Source organism: Leptonotus elevatus, chromosome 8, assembly GCF_054856555.1.
Source record: "Leptonotus elevatus isolate MCC_2025b chromosome 8, RoL_Lele_1.0, whole genome shotgun sequence".
Lineage (NCBI taxonomy): Eukaryota > Metazoa > Chordata > Actinopteri > Syngnathiformes > Syngnathidae > Leptonotus > Leptonotus elevatus.
In genome coordinates this window covers 17,357,242-17,376,565 of record NC_141246.1, presented here as the reverse complement: position 1 = coordinate 17,376,565, position 19,324 = coordinate 17,357,242, and the positions used below count along the sequence as shown (strand labels likewise).

Here is a 19,324-nt window from a genome sequence, read left to right as displayed (position 1 = left end):
AGAGGACCATCAGGATGCTGTAGATGGCCTATGCATAGCACTGGGATGGCGGAAGGGAGGGGCGTGTGAAGCACCACTCAGGACGGCGAGGGAGAGCTCCAGCAACTCACGGTAGTCCTCCCTGACTTGGTGCTGGTTGACGGCTTCCAGGTAGAAGCTCCTGGCCTCCGTGCATATCTCGGCGAGGGGACCGGGGAACAGGTCGTCTTCTGCCGCAGAGAAACTGGTCTTGTTGATAAGCTCCCAATCTTTCTGGATTCGTCTGAAGAGGGCCACATTCGGGCTGTCTGAGTGTCAATACGAAACACGAACTAACTCGTCTGAAGCTAAAAGTCGACTTTTTGCGACACCTATAAACGTCGTTCATTCGGATTCTTCTTTCGTATACTTACTCCTATGATGAAAAGAAACATGGGCAAAGGCAGGGAGCGCAACCTTTTGAACATTTTCTCCCACCCATTGGGCATGGGCCACCCTATTGCACATAGTCCCAAAGTAAGTAAAAAAAACACAGAAATAGGTCAACATTGGTAAATTGATCAAATCAGACCTCTGAATCATTATTTGACTCAAACTGGAAGGTGGCTAGGGAGTGAGTCCCATACACCTCACCCCAACACAAATGTAGAGACTGAACCCTGTGATATTTTTTTAACAATATTGAGCTACAGAAGTGTGCCTTGTACTGGTGGTCACAATCCTAAAAAACAAAAGTTAACAGGCGTCAAAATTTAGCACAAAAAACTAGCTCCTAACTGAGAGCATGTTTATATGATGTAATATGCGTGAGACAAAAGCTGCTGCTGATGGTTCGATAAGCATTAGCGCAAAAAATCAGCCAGTAACTGAAAGAGCGCAGGCTAGTGTCTCCAACTCATTTACTGTATTACCGCAACTTAACAGGAGAAAGTCAAGAGTTGAATGACAAAAGTGCCAATGAGCAGGTTTGCTCCAAGCCAAGGTGCAATAAACTCTGCCAAATAACTTCTAGAATGATGTGAATCTGAAACTGAAAATAATTTGAGTCTTAACTGAGAGAGACCAAATGAAATAAAGCACAAGACGATGGATGGAGAGTGAGGGCTGCAAATGGCTAGCAGACACAACGGTTGCAGCCCACATAATGCAATCTAGGATTCCTAGAAGTGACCTACTTGTCAAGGCTAAGGTCAAATGCCTGACATTATCAAGACACAACAAAGACACTGCTATCACTGTCTATACTGTATCTTTTCACCCCTACAAAAGCATGAGGAATGGCGTGCGTGTGTGTGTGTGCGTGTGCGTGTGTGTGTGTGGCTACATGGTCAGTGTGTTTAAGTACGCACAGGGGATTATTTTGATCCTGCGCTGTGTGTGATAGGGAAATTACGCAATAGCCTCTATGTAACAGTGACGTATGAAACCCTTAACAGCTGCTGAGTGCAGACACACAGACACAAAACATATTTTTTCTTTACGCTTCTTTACGCATATACTGTGATCTTTTTTTTAACTAACTCATGAGCGATACTTTTGTTTCATTATGGTCATGACCACATCCACATCTTCAACTTGTCTTTCTTGATTTTTCTCTTGCCGTTTCTTTCGCTAACTTCTTGGCGATGTTGACAATCCTCTTTTCCCATCGTAAAAGGCACATTTTTAATTGCCATTTTGTTGTCATGATTCTCCTCGGAAAGCCAGATAGCAGGAGGGGGAGGCAGATAGAAAGTAGGGAGAGGTGCAAATGTGGGGGTGGGGAGTGTGGTTAGAGATGCAACAAACAGAAGAGATAGCCGTGATCCACTGTTACATGTGATTGCACACTACTTCGGCAGATTCGTGGAAACAATTTTTATTTGATGATAAAACCATGAAATTTGGTGTAAACATAAAACAAGCCCTATAGAAAACATTCAACTATAGGGCCGTCGCAGATTTGGCCATTGCCCCATATTTTGGAAAATGACCACCACAAATGTAATACATCTTAATATCTGAACGTTTACTTCACCTGCAATGCTGATAAAGGTGTGTAAATATATGCTTTTAAGGACGCTTAATCCAACAGAACCATGTATTGTATTGTATCTGCCACAAAGAAATGTTTTTGTGATTCATCTTGCATTTAGGGGTGACGTGGCCATTTCCGCAAACATATACAGTGGAACCTCGAAGTTCGAACGTTTCAGAACTAATCGGACTTTGACTCAAAAATCTGAGTAAAAAAATGTCTCGCAGTTTAACCTCATTCTCGGAGTTTGAACACCCACCAAAGCAAGCAACGCCGAACGTACGGGTAGCCGAGTGAAGCCGAGCGATACCGAATGCTCACGTCGCGGTAGTCGAGACGAAGCGTTGCTCAGTTCCAGTCCGAGCGTGAATACTCCCGGAGGTGCTCCGTACAATTGCGAGTGCATTTTGATTTTTCCACGGCAGTTTTCTTTTTCATGGACCCAAAGAAAGACAGCAGTGCTAGTGGCAGCACAAAAAAAAACATAGTGCTAAGAACCACAGTGGTTTTAGGAAGGAGATTGTCGCACCGTTGTAACTACTGTGACAACTTCCGTAAATACTGGCACAAGGACTCACCTCAGCTGTTCAACAACGTGCCTGACGCTAAACAGCGCGCAAGGAACCCTTAGTAGTCGTAACAATATTTCCAAAGTAAAACACACCAACTCAGCAATGAACTAAAGCATGCATTAATATAGCATTTTTCATCCACTGATGCCATCACACCATAACAACAAAAAGGTAAAACACAGATTTGCAGATGTGTTGTGCTGGCCTCAAACACTTGCTGATCTAAGACCTCAAACACTTGCTTATCATCGAGGTCTACTAATTACTCTAAAGCTAATCCTCAATGTAGGAGGCAAGTTGGAGTGGAGATGTTATGATTTGGTATATGAACAGACAGAAAGCACAGTTGAAGAAATGCAAGCAGACAATTCCTTGAGTCAGACACATACACAAATAGTTTCCTGTGCCCCGCCTGCGGGTGGGTGGCGATGCCAAAGAGGAAGGAAGTCCGATCTGAGCTTCCTCCTGCAGTCCGACCCAACCCTTTGACATAGCATGCCATGATGCCACAGTATCCTTCGGTCTCACACGCAAACCAATTTCTTACCAATAATGCGACGCAGCTCCTCACACTGGCTGATATGGGGTAGTTTTAGCATCTCTTTCCATTTCTTACTGCGACCGTTCCTCTTCCCGCCTCCACCTGAGAGTTAGAGACAGAGACGATCAATGGTGACATAGCACATCGCAGGTCTTTCCTCACGTATATGTGAGCATGCTTGCTACCTTGGTGTGACCAGAGGTCCAGGTCCTAGTGTATCATACCACTAGTCACCTCCATACAGAAGTACCGCACGCGGTGAACAACCAATATTTTACATGCACGCAAACTGTGTTATTGACAGACTTCTCTGTGAAGACTGGCTTTACATGTGCTAGGGGTTATTCGACCTTTGGACAAATTATGTCTGCCTCTGCAACAAAATTTAAGAAAAACCCTCAGTACCTGGTGAAAACCCACGTAAGCATGGGGAGAACATCCAAACTCCAATCAGGAAGCTGAGATTCTAACCCAGAACTAGAGCCCGACCAATATGGATTTTTAGGGGGCTGATGTCCATTTTTGGCAAGAAAATAATCCCGATTACCAATTTATCGTCTGATTTATTTTAAAAAATAGTCCCACTATTCCCCATTATTCCACGAGGCAATGTTCTATTATCCATTTGTTCATAATATTGTACATGTATTTTGTAATGAACAGACTATAAATAATAGGGCCGGGGGAAAAAGTCCACCAAGTAAAAATAGGATCGACTAAAATGTTCTGCCTCAAAGCTCCGCCGGAACCATGTTTGTGCCGTCCATGTTTTATACACTGGCTTTTTTTGCAAACGCACACAATATGTCTGTGATCTGAACTTTATTTCTTCTCGCATGATTTAGGAAGAAGAAGAAGAAGAAAAGGCACAAAAGAAGAAATCTGACACCGTGTTGAATACTGTAGCGCTGCATGTTGAGCTTTAAAAAATGTCAATGGAAAATAACTACAAGACTAATTGCCCATTGAGAAAACTCTTTGCGGCAATCGAAGGCTTTCACCTTTGGTGATAGGTAACGGAACAAGTTAGATGCTAATGTGCCTTACTTTCTATCACTCAACAAGCTCATTTCTCAACCTGGTAAATGGTTCGAGTACATAAAGGTAAAAACGATAACAAACATTGACCAATAGTCGTTGTCTGAAGGGCCATAATCGACCGATCGCTAAAATCGACCAGGCCCTAGCCAGAAACTCTCAATTGTGAGGCTGATGTGCTAACCACAAGTCCATTGTGCTGCTGTAAGCACGGGCTCACTTGTATGAGACAAGGCATCTCACCAAAGCAAAAAAACGCTCCAACTCTGTATCAGAAGGGGTCGCCGCCCAGCGTGTCGATGTCCAAGTCGCACAAATACAAAGATAGAAATCAAAAGTGGTGAGGCCACTGTGTTGGGCAACCATGTATTGACAGAGGCTTCCCCTACTGGGACAGTACAGCACAGTACTTGTTGACTGGAAAGCAGATCTAACAAGGATAGGATCACATTGGTCTCATGTTGAAAATATTGACAGACCTATTGGGAGGCTGCAGTGCAGCGCATAATAAATAATAAAGTACATGCGCACGCATGCAGTACAAAATGCAAAAAGTTAAAACATAACGTTGGCTAATTAATTGACTGTGTTTGACAGCAGGATAAATCCTTGGAGACATTTGAGCCAAAAAACAAGAATGATTGATGAAGACAAGACGTCCCATTACCAAAAACATCAGAGCTCAAATTCTTTGATGCCAGAGGTGTGAGAAGTGTTTTGTTATGAGTTTACAATAAGGAAAGGAAAATAGAAACTGTTATCTAATTTTAAAGTCAGGTTGAAAAGAACAGAAAAACCAGTGGGGGAAGGAGTGTAATTAAGTGTGGGTGTGTGCGCGTGGGTGCGCGCACGTGCACGTGCCTGTCAGAGCTCGTTGGGCAACCCCACCCTGTTTAATGTCACTCTGACGTCAAAACCATGTGTGCAAGCCCTTAATGCAGAACGGATGATGGGTGTATTTATTTAACTTTGGTTCTCCTTTCCGACAGAACGGGGGCGCTCCATAAACACCAACATCAGGCCAGTTGGCATCAGTCAACTCTGAGATCATCACGTAGGATCTCAGCGACAGGTCTAAGCATGTGCGCATAGTCACATGACTCAAGTTCAAGAAGACACATAGCAGCTGAACTGCCCTTACTTTCAAGAAGCCCTCTAATCGTACAGCAAAATTGTTTATAATGTTAGCCACAACATCCCAGCCCCCTACCTCATTTAATAACCGGAACCATGTGGGGGATGGTTATATTTCCTGCTACATTCCGCCACCAGCTTTTCAAGAAAAGCATTAGCCACAAATATGACCTGACAAATGAATGGGTGACCCCATGGTGCAATGAGCTTTTACTTTCATTACAACTACAGTCCTTCTATTCCTTGCTGACAAAAACTTTGCTGTGATGCTTCACGGTAAGACACCGAATGGCTTTAGGGCAAAATATCTCATTAGCCTCCCATCACTTGCCGCAGCATGGGACAGTCTAAAACGCGTAATGTAATAAAGCTGAATGTTCTAATGTCAGAAAAACGTGATCAATTGTCACCAAAATTCATGTGCACATCACTACTCATGCCCACTTCACTCTGAAAATATTAATATGGTCGCCCCAATATCTTGGGTTTTATGGCTGTTAAGTGTTATCCTCTTCATAGAAAAAGCTTAAAGGGGAATTCAAGTACGACATTTTCTTTACAATTTTCTATACACCCCCACAAGTCCGCCCTGCATACTTTGCCATCCAATCACAAAGTAATAGCTTTTGCGTAGTTTTGTGATTGGTGTGGTAAAAAAAACAACAACAACAACTAGCTACAATATGTCTGTTATTTACTGTAAAATCCCGTGAATAAGACATTTTTTCCCATACATGTAAAAAATGATCCAAAATCGTCCCACCATACGATTGACAATTCCAAACAGCCGGGCACTTCTAATATTACTGCAGGGCAACGCAATGCAAATGCTCCCTTTACAAGGTGAAAACAAACAGGGTATTGTATTGCCTTTGCCTGTGGCTAGCATACAAACCATGCAGGCAGATTGTTATAGTACTCAACAACATTTCATCACATTTTGAAATCCAAATAATCCTCAAATATCAAATTACAATGACCCAAAGTCCAATGCTTTTCAGTGGACGGGGAGGGTCATTTCACCGAGTGAGACTTGTGAAGTAAATTGTCAATACAGTACACAGATTCATAAAAAATCAAATAACCTTGATGTTATATGAAAATGGCGTACTTACATTCCAACATATTATTTAATGTCTAATTATACAAATGTATGTAATTATGTAGAATACCTGGTTTCAAAAAATGGTTCTGTCTGTATAGACCATGAGCAAAACTGGTCAAGCTAAAAGCAGCAACAATTGTTCATGCTATCCATGAAGGAACGCGCAGCCAGTGGTGTAGCCAAATTCTAAATAAAATCTTACCAAATGCAGTAATGTGCTGATAGAAGTAGTGGCTTGGTTGCTTTTATTTTTTTAAGTTGTTTCCGGCAGTGTATCACCGTGTGACCACTCACTTGACATATTTTTTGAGCGACTCCAACATGGCAATAGCCAGATTGATATTGTGATTAACTCAAGGGAGTCCTTCACATATCATTGTGGTGTCTTGCAAACTTTTGCCACCGACGTCAACAACACAACGCCATCCTGAAATCAAGTTAAATTACTAATTCAGGACTCTAAAAAAACACTGACATTGTATTATACGGCACCTGTTGCCAGTATTCAGCGTTAGCATTTCCAGCATTAGCGACTAGTTTCTAGCTAGCCGTTAAGCAAACAAGACAGTGAGAGACTAGAGCAGGGGTGGGCACACTCGGTACTTGAGGGCCATAGTCCTACAGGTTTTGGAGGTTTCCCTTCTCCAACACAGCTGATATATGATAGCTCATCAGCAAGCTCTGCATAAGCTTGGTAACGATCCTGTTGATTGGAATCAGCTTGTGTTGCAGCACGGAAATTTCCAAAACCTGCAAGATGCCGGCCCTTGAGAACCGAGTTTGCCCACCACTGGGCTCGAGCCATCGGTTACTTTTGAAAGGCAATTTAATAAGACAAAAATTACTCTCCACACATTGATACAGACAGCCCGACACAATTGTTGTTCCTACTGATCACTTTTTAACAAACCAGGCTCGCTCAAGTGTGCTGTTTAAGCCGGCACACCGACGTCACTTTGTTTCATCAATCAAAATCTAGCATTCCGAGAATTAGGCAATATTAGCAGTTAACAAGCTTGTTTCACTTTTATTGGAGAATAAACGACAAGCCTTTTTGATATCCCCAAATGAATTAACAATTAATTGTCAAAAAAAAATCTCTGTAAAACCAGAGCAAATTCAACAAAATGGATGTCATTTTTGGTCTCAGCAGCCCAGAATTACTCAAATCATAAAAATGTCCTTGGCACTCAGAAAAAGAAAAAAAATGTTGGCCAGTATAAGAGGATGCCAGCAACAACAAAAAACACTTAAGGGTCATTTTTGGGGGACGTATTATACACACACATGGCACATAGACACGGCATTCTGTGCAGGTAGCCTAGTAAGGGAGGCTACTGTATCATAACCATTGTTTTTGGTGGTTGCTCTTTATTAGACTGGCAAAAAAAATTGGCAGTGAAGAAAATGCACAAACATATATTATGATTCAGTTATTGGTTTGGTCTGTAACGTGCTGTGTTCAGCGTTCGCTACACTGCTTGGTCTGTAGCTGGCTATAGTCTGCAAAGTACCAGGTGTGGATGATCTTTTTTTTTTTGTGATGCATTGATCGATAAGCAGATCACATACTTTTTTCACACAAATCAGTCCATCATCATCGCACCACTACAGTGTCAAGCGTAAATCTATCCCCCATGAGATAGATAGATAGTCTCTATACCTCCGTAAATCCTTAAAATTGAATGTTAAAAAGATAATACGAAAACCAATGCCATACCAGAGAGAAGTCTCAAGGAGCTTTTGAGCAGCATTACTGGCAAAGTCCTCAGAGTCACAGCATAGTTAGCGCCACTATCTTCACAGCTCGCTTTTATTTTGAACTGCCATGTGGTAGAAGTCACTTACCCATCTGATGAACACATGTCACACGCTGATGCTCAGCCACAAGTCCAGCGAATCCAGACCAAGCATGGCAGCATGCAGTCAGTATTTACATCTTCACACAATATGTTTGGGGTCAATTGAGCTTCCACATTTGAGACTTTGACAAGACAGTTTCTTTCCCTAATTCATAATGTTACCTAACAAGCAGCATTCAAAGATGAATAAGAAAATTGAGGATCTGATCTGTTAGATCATACACACATTTAAAAATTCCACCACATTTAGGCACAGACATAATTTCTCAAAACACAGGTAACAACAATGTAGTTTTGGGCGAGGGCAATTCTACAGTATATATAGTTGTCGGAAATCAGGGCTGGACTCGACATTTTCAGTTCATCAATATCAGGTGAAAAAGATCTGATTGTTTTTATTTTTGCGACGTCCTGCATTAAGCCTTTTATTTAAAAAGAAAAAAGACATTGCGTCAAATTGACAATGCAGAAAAGGTACAGACAATTGTGATTTGATTACTGGTTTGGTCAGAAAATTGGCAAAAATGTTAATCGTTGTTTTCCAAAGTAAAAGCTGATGCAAATGTCTTGTTTTGAAAAATTTGGATACGTAAAATGAAACAGTTGTATTTTTTCTAGTTTTATTTTTCCTATGTCTCTTTGCAAGTATTATATGTTCGACTAATGTACTTAATGTCTTAATTATTGTAGTAAATGCTAAAAAATCCAGCTAACTAAACACAAAGATAATCAGTCTGCTATAATGGAGGACTACAGCATTTACTATCTGATCTCATAAAATACTGCTGAGAAGCTGAAATTCCAAGGATTGGGGCCATTTTAAATTAAACCGTTTCTAAACTTTTGTTTTGTTTTGTTTTGAATGTATTGCCAAGGTATCAGATCGGGACTATTTGGCAGATATTCAAATCACGTGACTTGGAATTGAGTACAGAAAAACGTGATCGCGCCAAGTCTAACTAAATATTAGATAACAGCCCGTGCCTTGTCGCCATTGTCCCACACCCTGCGGCACTGGAGGTGCAGAGAGGACGACGGCTTCAGCGCTCCCAAAAAACAAAACTTAAATGGTAGGAAATGAGAACGGGTCACACATAGTTTAGGGCTATTGTAATGTGAGCAAGCTCACGCACGCAGGCACAATGGAGCCTGGCCGTGATAAACGAATGGCCTGTTGCTTTTCCAGTGGCTCTCACATAACAGCGTTTGATTGGCTGGAGTAGCCCCAGATAAGGAAAACATTAGCTGTGAGTATCTCTGTTGCCTATTCAAAGTAAAGACCCGGTGTTTGCTTAAAGTAATACGCGTGTATATTCACAATAGAAGTCAGCGAGTGAGAGGAAGACAGAAACATGCGAGTATCAGGCAACACCGCTCCTGCTAATCCTCACCTCTCTCCCTTTTTGCCTCTTCTCAGCTTCGGGCTCCCCTCCCCCTTATAAACAACTTTTTGCTCTTGTTATGCCTTCAGCAATTCAGGCTTTTCCTCCACTTCATATGGCCCTGACGGAAGGTGTGTGCTGAATGCAGAAATGTGAATACGTTACGAGTCAACATGACAATGGTGTTCAAACTATTGCAAACCAGACTGAAAAGTGAATAGAAAGAAGTCTGCAAGTTAGCTCATCAATCCCAATAACCAGTTTAAGATGCTGGTTAGACATATAATGCGCTCATGTTCCACAACAAGAACCAGGAATTTCCACTCATTTCCTTTTGCTTAATTTAGGCTGTATACTTAATATGAAGACGTTTACTTGCCATTAACAAAGTTAAGTTGCAGTGGTGTCCAATGTTTTTTTTAAAATTAGTTTTAAACAAAGGCGATAATGTTAAGACAATAGACCCTTTTCATGGTGGCGTCAAGCCACTTCCGTTCAGTCACTCCAGGATGTCTGTTCGCTCTCACTACCTGTATTTGCCAGTTGAGTAACAGGTAAACAAATCGACAATCAAACTGAAGTATGAGTAATTATGTTTTGTATCAAAGGTGAAAGCATGCTTCATTATGCCTTTTTTTTTTTTTATCCCCCATCTATCTATCTGTACTTGGACACATCAGAGTAAAATTTATAAAATTCTATACTCTTAACAACTGAGAAATCTGCCCATAGTGATTAAACTGGGTCAAAAAACAGATTGGACAGACATCTGAAGACAGATAGAAGAGTAGCTAGCAGAGCTAAGTTGCATACATACTGATCAGGTGTATGCGCAATTCCAAGCTTGCGTCAAAAAAAGTCAAAATGGCGGTATTATTCCATGAAAGGACGCTCTCCACTCATTGAAAAACATTGGACTTCGGATCATTGTAATTTCAATCGTGTGGATTATTTTGATTTCAAACAATCTGCCTGGTTTGTATGCTAATCACAGGCAACAATGCCCGTTTTCATCATGTAAGGTTCGTTGCAATGCGGAAATATCAGAAACGTCTGAATGTTCGGAATTGTCCACACTGTAGATTGTTTTCTCATGATGTCACACACTGCTGGACATGCCATGTTGGGTTGACGTATTGTTGTGTTCCGATGCTGTGGTGTGTGGGTGTGTGCGTACGTGCGCACAGAAATGTAATTGAGAGACAATCTCAGCTAATGGAATATAAGGTATACACACAGTTCTTGGTGTATCATTCATTGTACAATAGTTCCAAAATGAAAATATGAAAATAATGATTAAAACAACAATTGCTGGAGTGATTTTTCCCAGGTTAACTACACACGACGCACATCATTTAGTTTTTCCTCTCCTTACAAAATTCCTTAACATGTTAAACTAGGCTTGTACTGGCACGAAAAAAATCAAGCTGTGGCAGTTTTTACACCCAAATACAGTGTTGGGGTTAGGTTCCAAAAAATACCCACAATAAATGAAATCCGTGAAGTAGTTAGCTTTATGTTTTACAGCTCTAAAACCCCTCACCACACAGTTTATACACTTTTCTCATCTCACATTTCTCTCTTGTTTAAACTCAATGTTCAAGCCATCATATATTTTATAAAATAGGTAAATTACAGTAAAACAAAAACAAAAAAAGCATGCAAAAGAGGGATGCACGATAACTGTTTTTTTCCACCGGTACTGATAACCGATAACTTTTTTTTCTTAGGAAACTACAAATATATTTGTTGTTGCAGTTTAAAAGAATAAAGGGTAAGTTTGTCCGATGATGCCCATTTTATGAATTATGTGGTATGACCAAAATGAAAGAATCAATTTGGGACTACATTTCAAGATAGGAGTTTGTATTATCCACAAGACAGCAAAGAACCCACTTGCAACTATGTAAAAAGTTACCCTTTAGGAACTGGTACGTAGTGGTCATATTTTGCATTTTATTTTGGGGGCGCTTGTTTTGTTTAGATGGCTAATTGTTAAGTCGTTTTGTTGCGACTCCCGCAAGTATTTATTAATGCTTCAACGACACACATATTTTAAAATAAACACAGGACCCCAGACATTTTAGTTCATGGCTACTGGCCATTTTGTAGACATAAACATGGGATCCATCCATCCATTTTCTTCCTCCCAAGGGCCACGGGGGTGCTGGAGCCTATCCCAGCTGTCTTTGGGCAGTAGGCGGGATACCCCCTGAATTGGTTGCCATCCAATCCAGGATAAACATAGCAATAAAAACAAAAGGTTAAAAATATGACTCACCATACAGTAGCTGAAAATCAACGGGTCGTGGCCGTTTATATTAAATGCTGTCGTAGCGTTTACTATCATCCATACATTTTCTGAGCCACTTATCCTGACTAGCATTAGCTATTTAGCTAAGCGAATGCTCGGCTGCCCCGGTATACATTGCCTCGTACGTTGCCCGTCAGACATGACATGCCGACAGAATTTGTCAATTTGTACTGTACTCCAATATTGATTAAGTCCATACGATTATAGTATGCAGCAACTAAGGTAAAAGCAGTTTAAGACGGAAAAGGCACGGCGGCACGGTTGTGACCACTAGGGCTTCCGAGCATTCCCGGCTGCCAAAACTGGCCAGCTGTGACGCGGTGCCTCGGAATTCTGGGCCATCGGGTGACTGTGGGCACCAAGTGAACCTCAGCTGTGTCGTGCGCTCGCAAAAACTTTTACTTTGGTTTCGATATTTATAATAAATATTGTTTTTTAGAGTCAAGCAGACTTCGGTTGGTGTGTGCACAAGCTATATATTGTTTTTCCCAGTCGCCAAGCTTGACCAATTGTTTACTTCTTTTTTTTTCTTTTTTTTTTCTATTAAAGACGGACACACACACAAACTGACAAATGCGTTCTCTCAATCGGTAAGCGATCCGGCGGGGCCTGCCCTCCACGAAGGCAGGCGACCGCACCACCTCACCAACCACAGCCCACGCTTACAGTGTTCCCTCGCTATAACGCGGTTCACTTTACGCGGCCTCGCTGTTTCGCAGATTTGTTCTGGTGCAATTTTTCATGCTTTTTTTTTTTTTACAGTAATGTATCTATTTTATAACATTTATGAAGGTTTGAACATTGAGAATGTTTAAACAAGAGAGAAATGTGAGAAAATGTATAAATTCTGAGCTACCAGACCAATAGAAATGACGGCATTTTTTCTCCCAATATCGATATTTAGCGGCCCGATAATGATCGTGCATTACTAATGCAAAATCCTCATTACAGCGAACCCGCGAAAGGGAACACTGTATATACTTGTGCAATATTCGGTTTAAGGTAAAAAATTCCAGTTTCTGAAACAGTCGAGAATACCATTTACATGCGTGAGCTGACAGAGTTACCCCAGTATACATATCGCGATCTAAACCCCAACACACGGACAATGTCATTACGCAAATACACGCCATTTAACTTTCTACAGTCAATAAAAGACATTATAGCCATTTCTCAATATGCCTTCTTGTCTGTTTTTTACATCCTTGTGGTATCGTAAAACGTCATTAGGCGCTGCCCAAGTACTGTTGCAATTGAAAACATGCATAAAGCAAGAACGCACAGAATACACAGATGTTGTTCTTAACAGTTAGCTAGCACTTGTTTTTTTTAACATGAGAGAATTAATTAATTAATTATATTACAAGATACAAAATTGTTCACACACCATCACTGTTTTTTATTACTTGGGAATTTTACATGGAACTTACAGGCAGGAAATAATACAACAAAAGTGTGACTATTACCAGAAAATATTGCGAACACCTGTATTCGGGTTTTGAAAGAGTTATTGACTGCATGCCGACATATTCACTAATTCATTAATATAATCTGGGGGCCAGGTGATGAAGCGCTGTCCTCATGAATGAAAATCCAGGTGATGTGTTTACTTCATCCTTATGGGGTCTGACTTTCTTGTTCAAACACTCGGTTGCTTGAGAACAATTGCCACTCGCTTTTTTGCAAAACCCTAGCTTCACCCCCGTTTGCCCAGCTCCCGAATGCTGTACTCTGAAACGACCCCCCCTCTATGGGTTGCTGGGTGAGCAAAGGGCTCATTTGCATGAGACACGGTCACCCCTTTAAAATGGACAAACGTCAGGTGAATTGAACCAGTCTAATATAATAATATGTCTCCTTTAATTGCAAAGGATTCACCAGAAATGGTTTGAGTAGGCCTCATGTTAGTTTAGTACATGGGAGTTTTTCATTTGAGCGCAAAAGAGGGAGCATACAGGGCAGGCCCTGCACATGGCAGGACACACACTTGCTCACTACAGCTGCTGTGGCCTGCAATACTGTACCTTTCTTTTGCTGAGCTTCATCTCTCAGTTTGACATAATCCATTAAATCCAAAACTGCCCCTTGTTTTTAAAGTGTCTAAGGGGAGATAGGAGAGGCTTAGGACTAGAGAATACTGTGAAACTCCACTTGAACAAGCTGGGGCTGGACTAGAACAGACCAATAGGTTAATCATCAATATGTTGTGTACAGTTGTCTAGGAGCCAAAATGGCTGAATTCATGGGCGCTCTGTCTCTAGCACGGAGCCCTTCAATGTGAAATATAAAGCACATAGACGCCTTGAGGATTATCTTTGATGTTTATAGTATAATGAACAGAGGTGGGCATCATCATTGACTGGAATTGATGATTGATAGAAGTGCCCACCTTTTGGAGTGTGCTTCAGCACTTTCAGCGAATGCTTGATAATGCAAAGCCTCACAAAAATTGATTGCGAAGGACCGTGTGTACTCACCGTAATCGACAGAAGTAATCCTGCTTCACTCGGTGCTCAGTCTGTGCATTTTTTTCAAGCATTCGTTGAAAGTGCTGAAGAACACGCCAAAAGGTGGGCACTTCCATCAATCATCAATTCCAGTCAATGCCCACCTATGATATTGAAGGACTGACATAAAAAAAATGGCAAGTGCAGTTGTAATAATGTCATACATTTTATTTAGGTAATGGGGGGCATTACTGACAGTTGTAATAAATCATAAATTATACCAATAACATCCTAACAGGGGAAATGTGTGTTGAACTGGTTAAGAATGTTCCCTGTGAGTGACTTAATTCTACCAGCAAACATAAAGCCCTTTGGTGTGGGGAAGTGAAAAAGCATAATTTATGCCCCTGAGCAAGGCACTTCCCTCCCCAACTGTTTCGAAGAAAGCTTCCCACTGCTCCAATGTTAAAATGTGTGCTGACTGTAGTCACTATGATGGGTCAAATACTTAGCGATACATATTTAACATATGTAAATGCCATGCCAGTAGCCTTTAAGTCAGCCACACACCAAGCGACGCGACTGAACTAGATAGACAGAACTGGACAATTGCAAACAAATTACAGTCGCCGGCTGATGCTTTACCACATCTACCAACAATGCCAAACTCCCTCTGCCATAAAAAAGTGCCCCCTGGCATTCTTGTCAGGAATGATTTTGAAGTCCCACCAAGGGTTGATTTTTTGTCTTCTTGTGAGGAGAAATTTTGGCAATCTATGACTTCATTTGAGGAGAAATTTAGTAATTTTGACGAGCATTTTTTTCCAGGTTAAACAATAAAAATATAACAATATAATGGGGAGGTTGAATGTCAAATATTTCAGTATTCCATTGAAAACTCAATAGAATAATCATGTATTTGTATAAACTATATTTTTTATATAATCAACAGTTTTTATTTCTCAAATTCACTTTGTGCATAACAGCAAACTATATTATTACCTAGACACATTTTCAGTGGGGCAATTTCAAACAAATATAAATATATATATAATTTAATACATTTTATTTATATATTAAAATAGTTTACAAATACATATTTAATAGGAGAATTTGTTTTTAAATTCACTCTTTTTAGATGATGGGAACCATGATAACATCAAAATAAAAAATCTTTGGTGGGCACGTTGGTTGCGTTTACCTTGGGCCCAAAATGACTAGCGACGGTCCTGCGCTGAGCCAGTGACGTCGCAAGCCAGCTGACGTGCCCAGAGTGTGATTAGCGGCTTTCGCATAAATGCAGAAGGCAGCTAGTGGCTGCGATGACTAATCTGAATTTCACAACATATTGACCATCCACACTACATACGTAGATTGCGCTCATATGCTCTAATTCGGCGCAAAGACAAGCTCTCACACGAGCAGATTGCTCTTCCTCAATCAGCTATGAGGGACACGCCGAGGCTGCTGCACTTCTCGCCTTGGGATGGTGATCACGCATCCTTTGCAAGTCTCTCCACAGTGTATCCAGAGAACTTTAACATATGGTTAGCCCCTTTTTTTTTGACTGCATGGACAAAAAGTTCTGGTGAGATAACCTGGCATTTTGACTTGTCACGTTACTCTTTACCACTGCACATCAGCTCCGACAAGATACCAACCGGTGCTATTTCCAGTGCTCAGCCACTATTTTATCAATTGTGTAAACCTCAGCTGTGTCGGTGTAACGTTTGTAAATGCACAGCTAGAAATGACAGAAATAACCACAGATAAACATTAACTTAGCTTGTTGCTGTGCCTTAGAAAACTGCAGATCTCGGCAGTCACCCATAATCCCATTCTTTCAAAGCGCCGTATGCAACAAACTCATTCTATACACAGTCCATTTGTGGTGTAATGACTGCTAAATGAACCTCACATGAAGGTACAGTCACAACGCAATGGGCTTTATGACCCTCAGCTGGAGGAAACACCGCAGAGTTGACAACAAATGTTAGTCTGGCTTTCACCACAAGACTAATAAAGCTACATTGGCCAACGTCACAGGAAAACCCTTCCAAGTGAAGAGGAGGAGACCTGCTGGTGGTGGCGGACAGAGAAATGTTCGCCACACAAGCAGTATTTTTTTTTACTATAAACACTATAAACTATAAACATTTGAACTCCACCATTTCCATTGGCTGTTAGCAAACACATTTGCTGCATTACTGCCGGCGGCTAGAAGATCGTGGTAATGCGCCAAAAGTATTTGCCAACTGCCAAAAGAAAGATGATGTAAGAAGAAGAAGAAGAAGCAAAAGAAGATGAAGAGAAACAAGAAGAAGAAGTTAAGCATTCCTCATGATGCATTTTTATTTATTTTTTGAACGACTTATAGTCCAAAAATATTTGGTACATCTATTCCTAATCTGGTGCGATTTTGCTTGGTTAGGAAGATAAACAAGTCGCAATTTCGGAATAATGGGATTTCAATATAACATTTATGTAAATTGGTTAATCATCTAATGAGTTTGACATACTTGGAACAGACCTCATGTTCTTGGATAGACAAAAAGCTAAACAGACCAGAGGAATGCATTGCAACCACCTGCTGTATTGTGACTAAGAGGTCCAACTGGAAGGAGCAGTCATTCTTGGACTATGTCATCACCACTGGTTTCTACACCTGCTATTTTTACAACACACAGCTGAGTGTAACAAATAAACACCAGCATTCAAAAGGGATTTAGCAGAATTTGGCTAACCACCAAAACAGAAAAAGGTAAATTCTATAAAATTTGTAAATGTTGAGCTGTAGATCACTGCCCCAAGCCTTCTGCCTAAATAAATCTATCATCGTATCTCTTTTCAAAATCTGCATAAAAATAGTAGTGGAGTTGCGGTTTATGACTTGTATCCAGAGAAAGTGTAGATCTCTGAAGAATACTGTAGTGTAAATAAAAATGTAATCTGAAATTTGGATTTGTCTATAAAAAAATCCATATATGAAAATTCCTTTCAATTTCTGCCATAATTTGTAAGATTTAACTAAAAGTACATGGGGTGCTGATTTTTGCAATCAAAATAAAACATGGGTATCTGATTTATTTTAGCAATACTTACTGATAATCACGCCAATTTTGTTCATTACAATCATGATATGACATTTTCACACATTGCCATGTATACTGTATAGAATTACTATTGATCTTATCATTGCAAAAACAAAAAGGTTGGCGACTACAACACCAATTCCGCTATTTATTCATTTATGTATTATCTCTAAACAACACCATATATAAAAAAAACAGCAATTGGTTAATAAACAGTTACCGGGAAAATGGTTTTGAAATTCACTTTAATGCAAAATAAAATGTTATTCCATTGCTCAAGGGAATAATCGATAGAATAATCAATTCTAAAAAGCAGTCAATAGTGACAAATCCCTACTTTGCATGTATTTAAAAGTAGCCCCATAAAAGTTAGTCTCACAGCAGCAACAAGGTACTGTATGTTAAAACCGTTGCAGTAAAGAATGAGCCAATCAGTCTCATCATCAAACAAGAGGAAATCCATCCATCCATTTTACGAACCGCTTATTTCTCACAAAGATGTGCAATACATTAAACTTAATTATGCTTATTGTGTTAGTCAACTAATCACCAACAGTAGTCGCGATTAGCCGCCTAATCGGATCATATATGTAAATTGCAGCATATTGAACCAGCAAGCAGTTGCTCTTATAAAAAAAATATTTTTAGCTTAAATTCTTGAATTATTTCAGGTATGTACAAATAATAATGAAGACAATTAGGATTATAGTACATTCAACTTTTATATTAAACTTTGCAGCATCCCTGTGTATAAATGATTGAGTAACTTAAATTAAAGGAGATATTGTGGCCTGTAAATTTCTATCTGTAAATGTTTTGTGCATTTTAGGCCTTGTTCAGACTGCCAGCCCAAATCAGATTTTTAGCACATCCAGATTGAAAGTGGATGGCTCTTTTGTAGTCTGAACAGTCACAAAGTACATGAAATCCGATTTTTGCGGGACAGGTTGAAACCACATGCGGTTTAGTAGTAGTTTCATATCCGATTTGGACAGGATGCGTCTCAGTCTTATCAGGATTTGACTTTCCGTGACGTCACTTTACGCGTGCAAAAACCCAATGCGCCCTCTCGCTGTCAATATCCAATCAATTCGCTGCCCGGCTGGTTCCTTGCATGGACGGCAATCAAACGCCTTGACGGCTCCGATGCCCCGTCGGCTCCTCTCATGCTCCACCGGAAATACAGTGACAGTTTACGTAAGAAAGAGAAAAGAAACCCGCTTAACGCGCTTGCGAGGAACGAGAGGTGCAGAGCGGTAAACAGCGTCACAATGACGTCAAACCCTACGCGCGCCGAGCGCCGCTTCCGTTCAGCGTCGTTGCCACAGCAACCTGTCAGATGGGCTTACATCATGGCTCAGTCTGAACAGGTTCCAGATCGGGTTTGGACACTTGCGGATTTGAGGAGGAATCCGATTGGAATCAGATATGCCTGCAGTCTGAACGCAGCCTTTAAACAGACCAAAAACTAGACACCAGAGAGAGTTGCAATAATACTATAAAACTATCTATAAATGACAAAGAAATACTTGAAAACATATTTCAATCTTCTTGGGCACCAAGCCCCTAATAAACATTTCTATTGGTTTTGATTTTTTGATTTAACCTTTTTGCTTCACTAGTGTGCATAATTTAGTAAACAGATCTACAGATCAAAATGAGGTATGCGCCTAAAAAAAAAACTTTAAAGATAAGGAGGAAGTTAGGAACTTCTTTTTTTTTTGCACTATAACCATTTGGAGACGAGATCGTTTACCTGCCAGTTGAGTAGAAGAACCTGCGACTAAAGCCAACCTATGGCAGGGTTTTTACTTTCTGAACCTGGATTCGTCAAACCTGAC

General features: G+C 40.5%; 1 protein-coding gene across 2 annotated transcripts in view; it reads right to left on the bottom strand.

Moving 5' to 3' along the window:
- Positions 1 to 19,324, bottom strand: part of grk4 (G protein-coupled receptor kinase 4) — a 53,103-nt gene that overhangs the window by 28,224 nt on the left and 5,555 nt on the right. For both annotated transcript variants that reach the window (XM_086082352.1, XM_086082351.1), the window contains exon 2: positions 3,116 to 3,211. In XM_086082352.1, the coding sequence (XP_085938478.1) occupies positions 3,116 to 3,211 (96 nt within the window). The remainder of the gene's footprint in view (positions 1 to 3,115; positions 3,212 to 19,324) is intronic.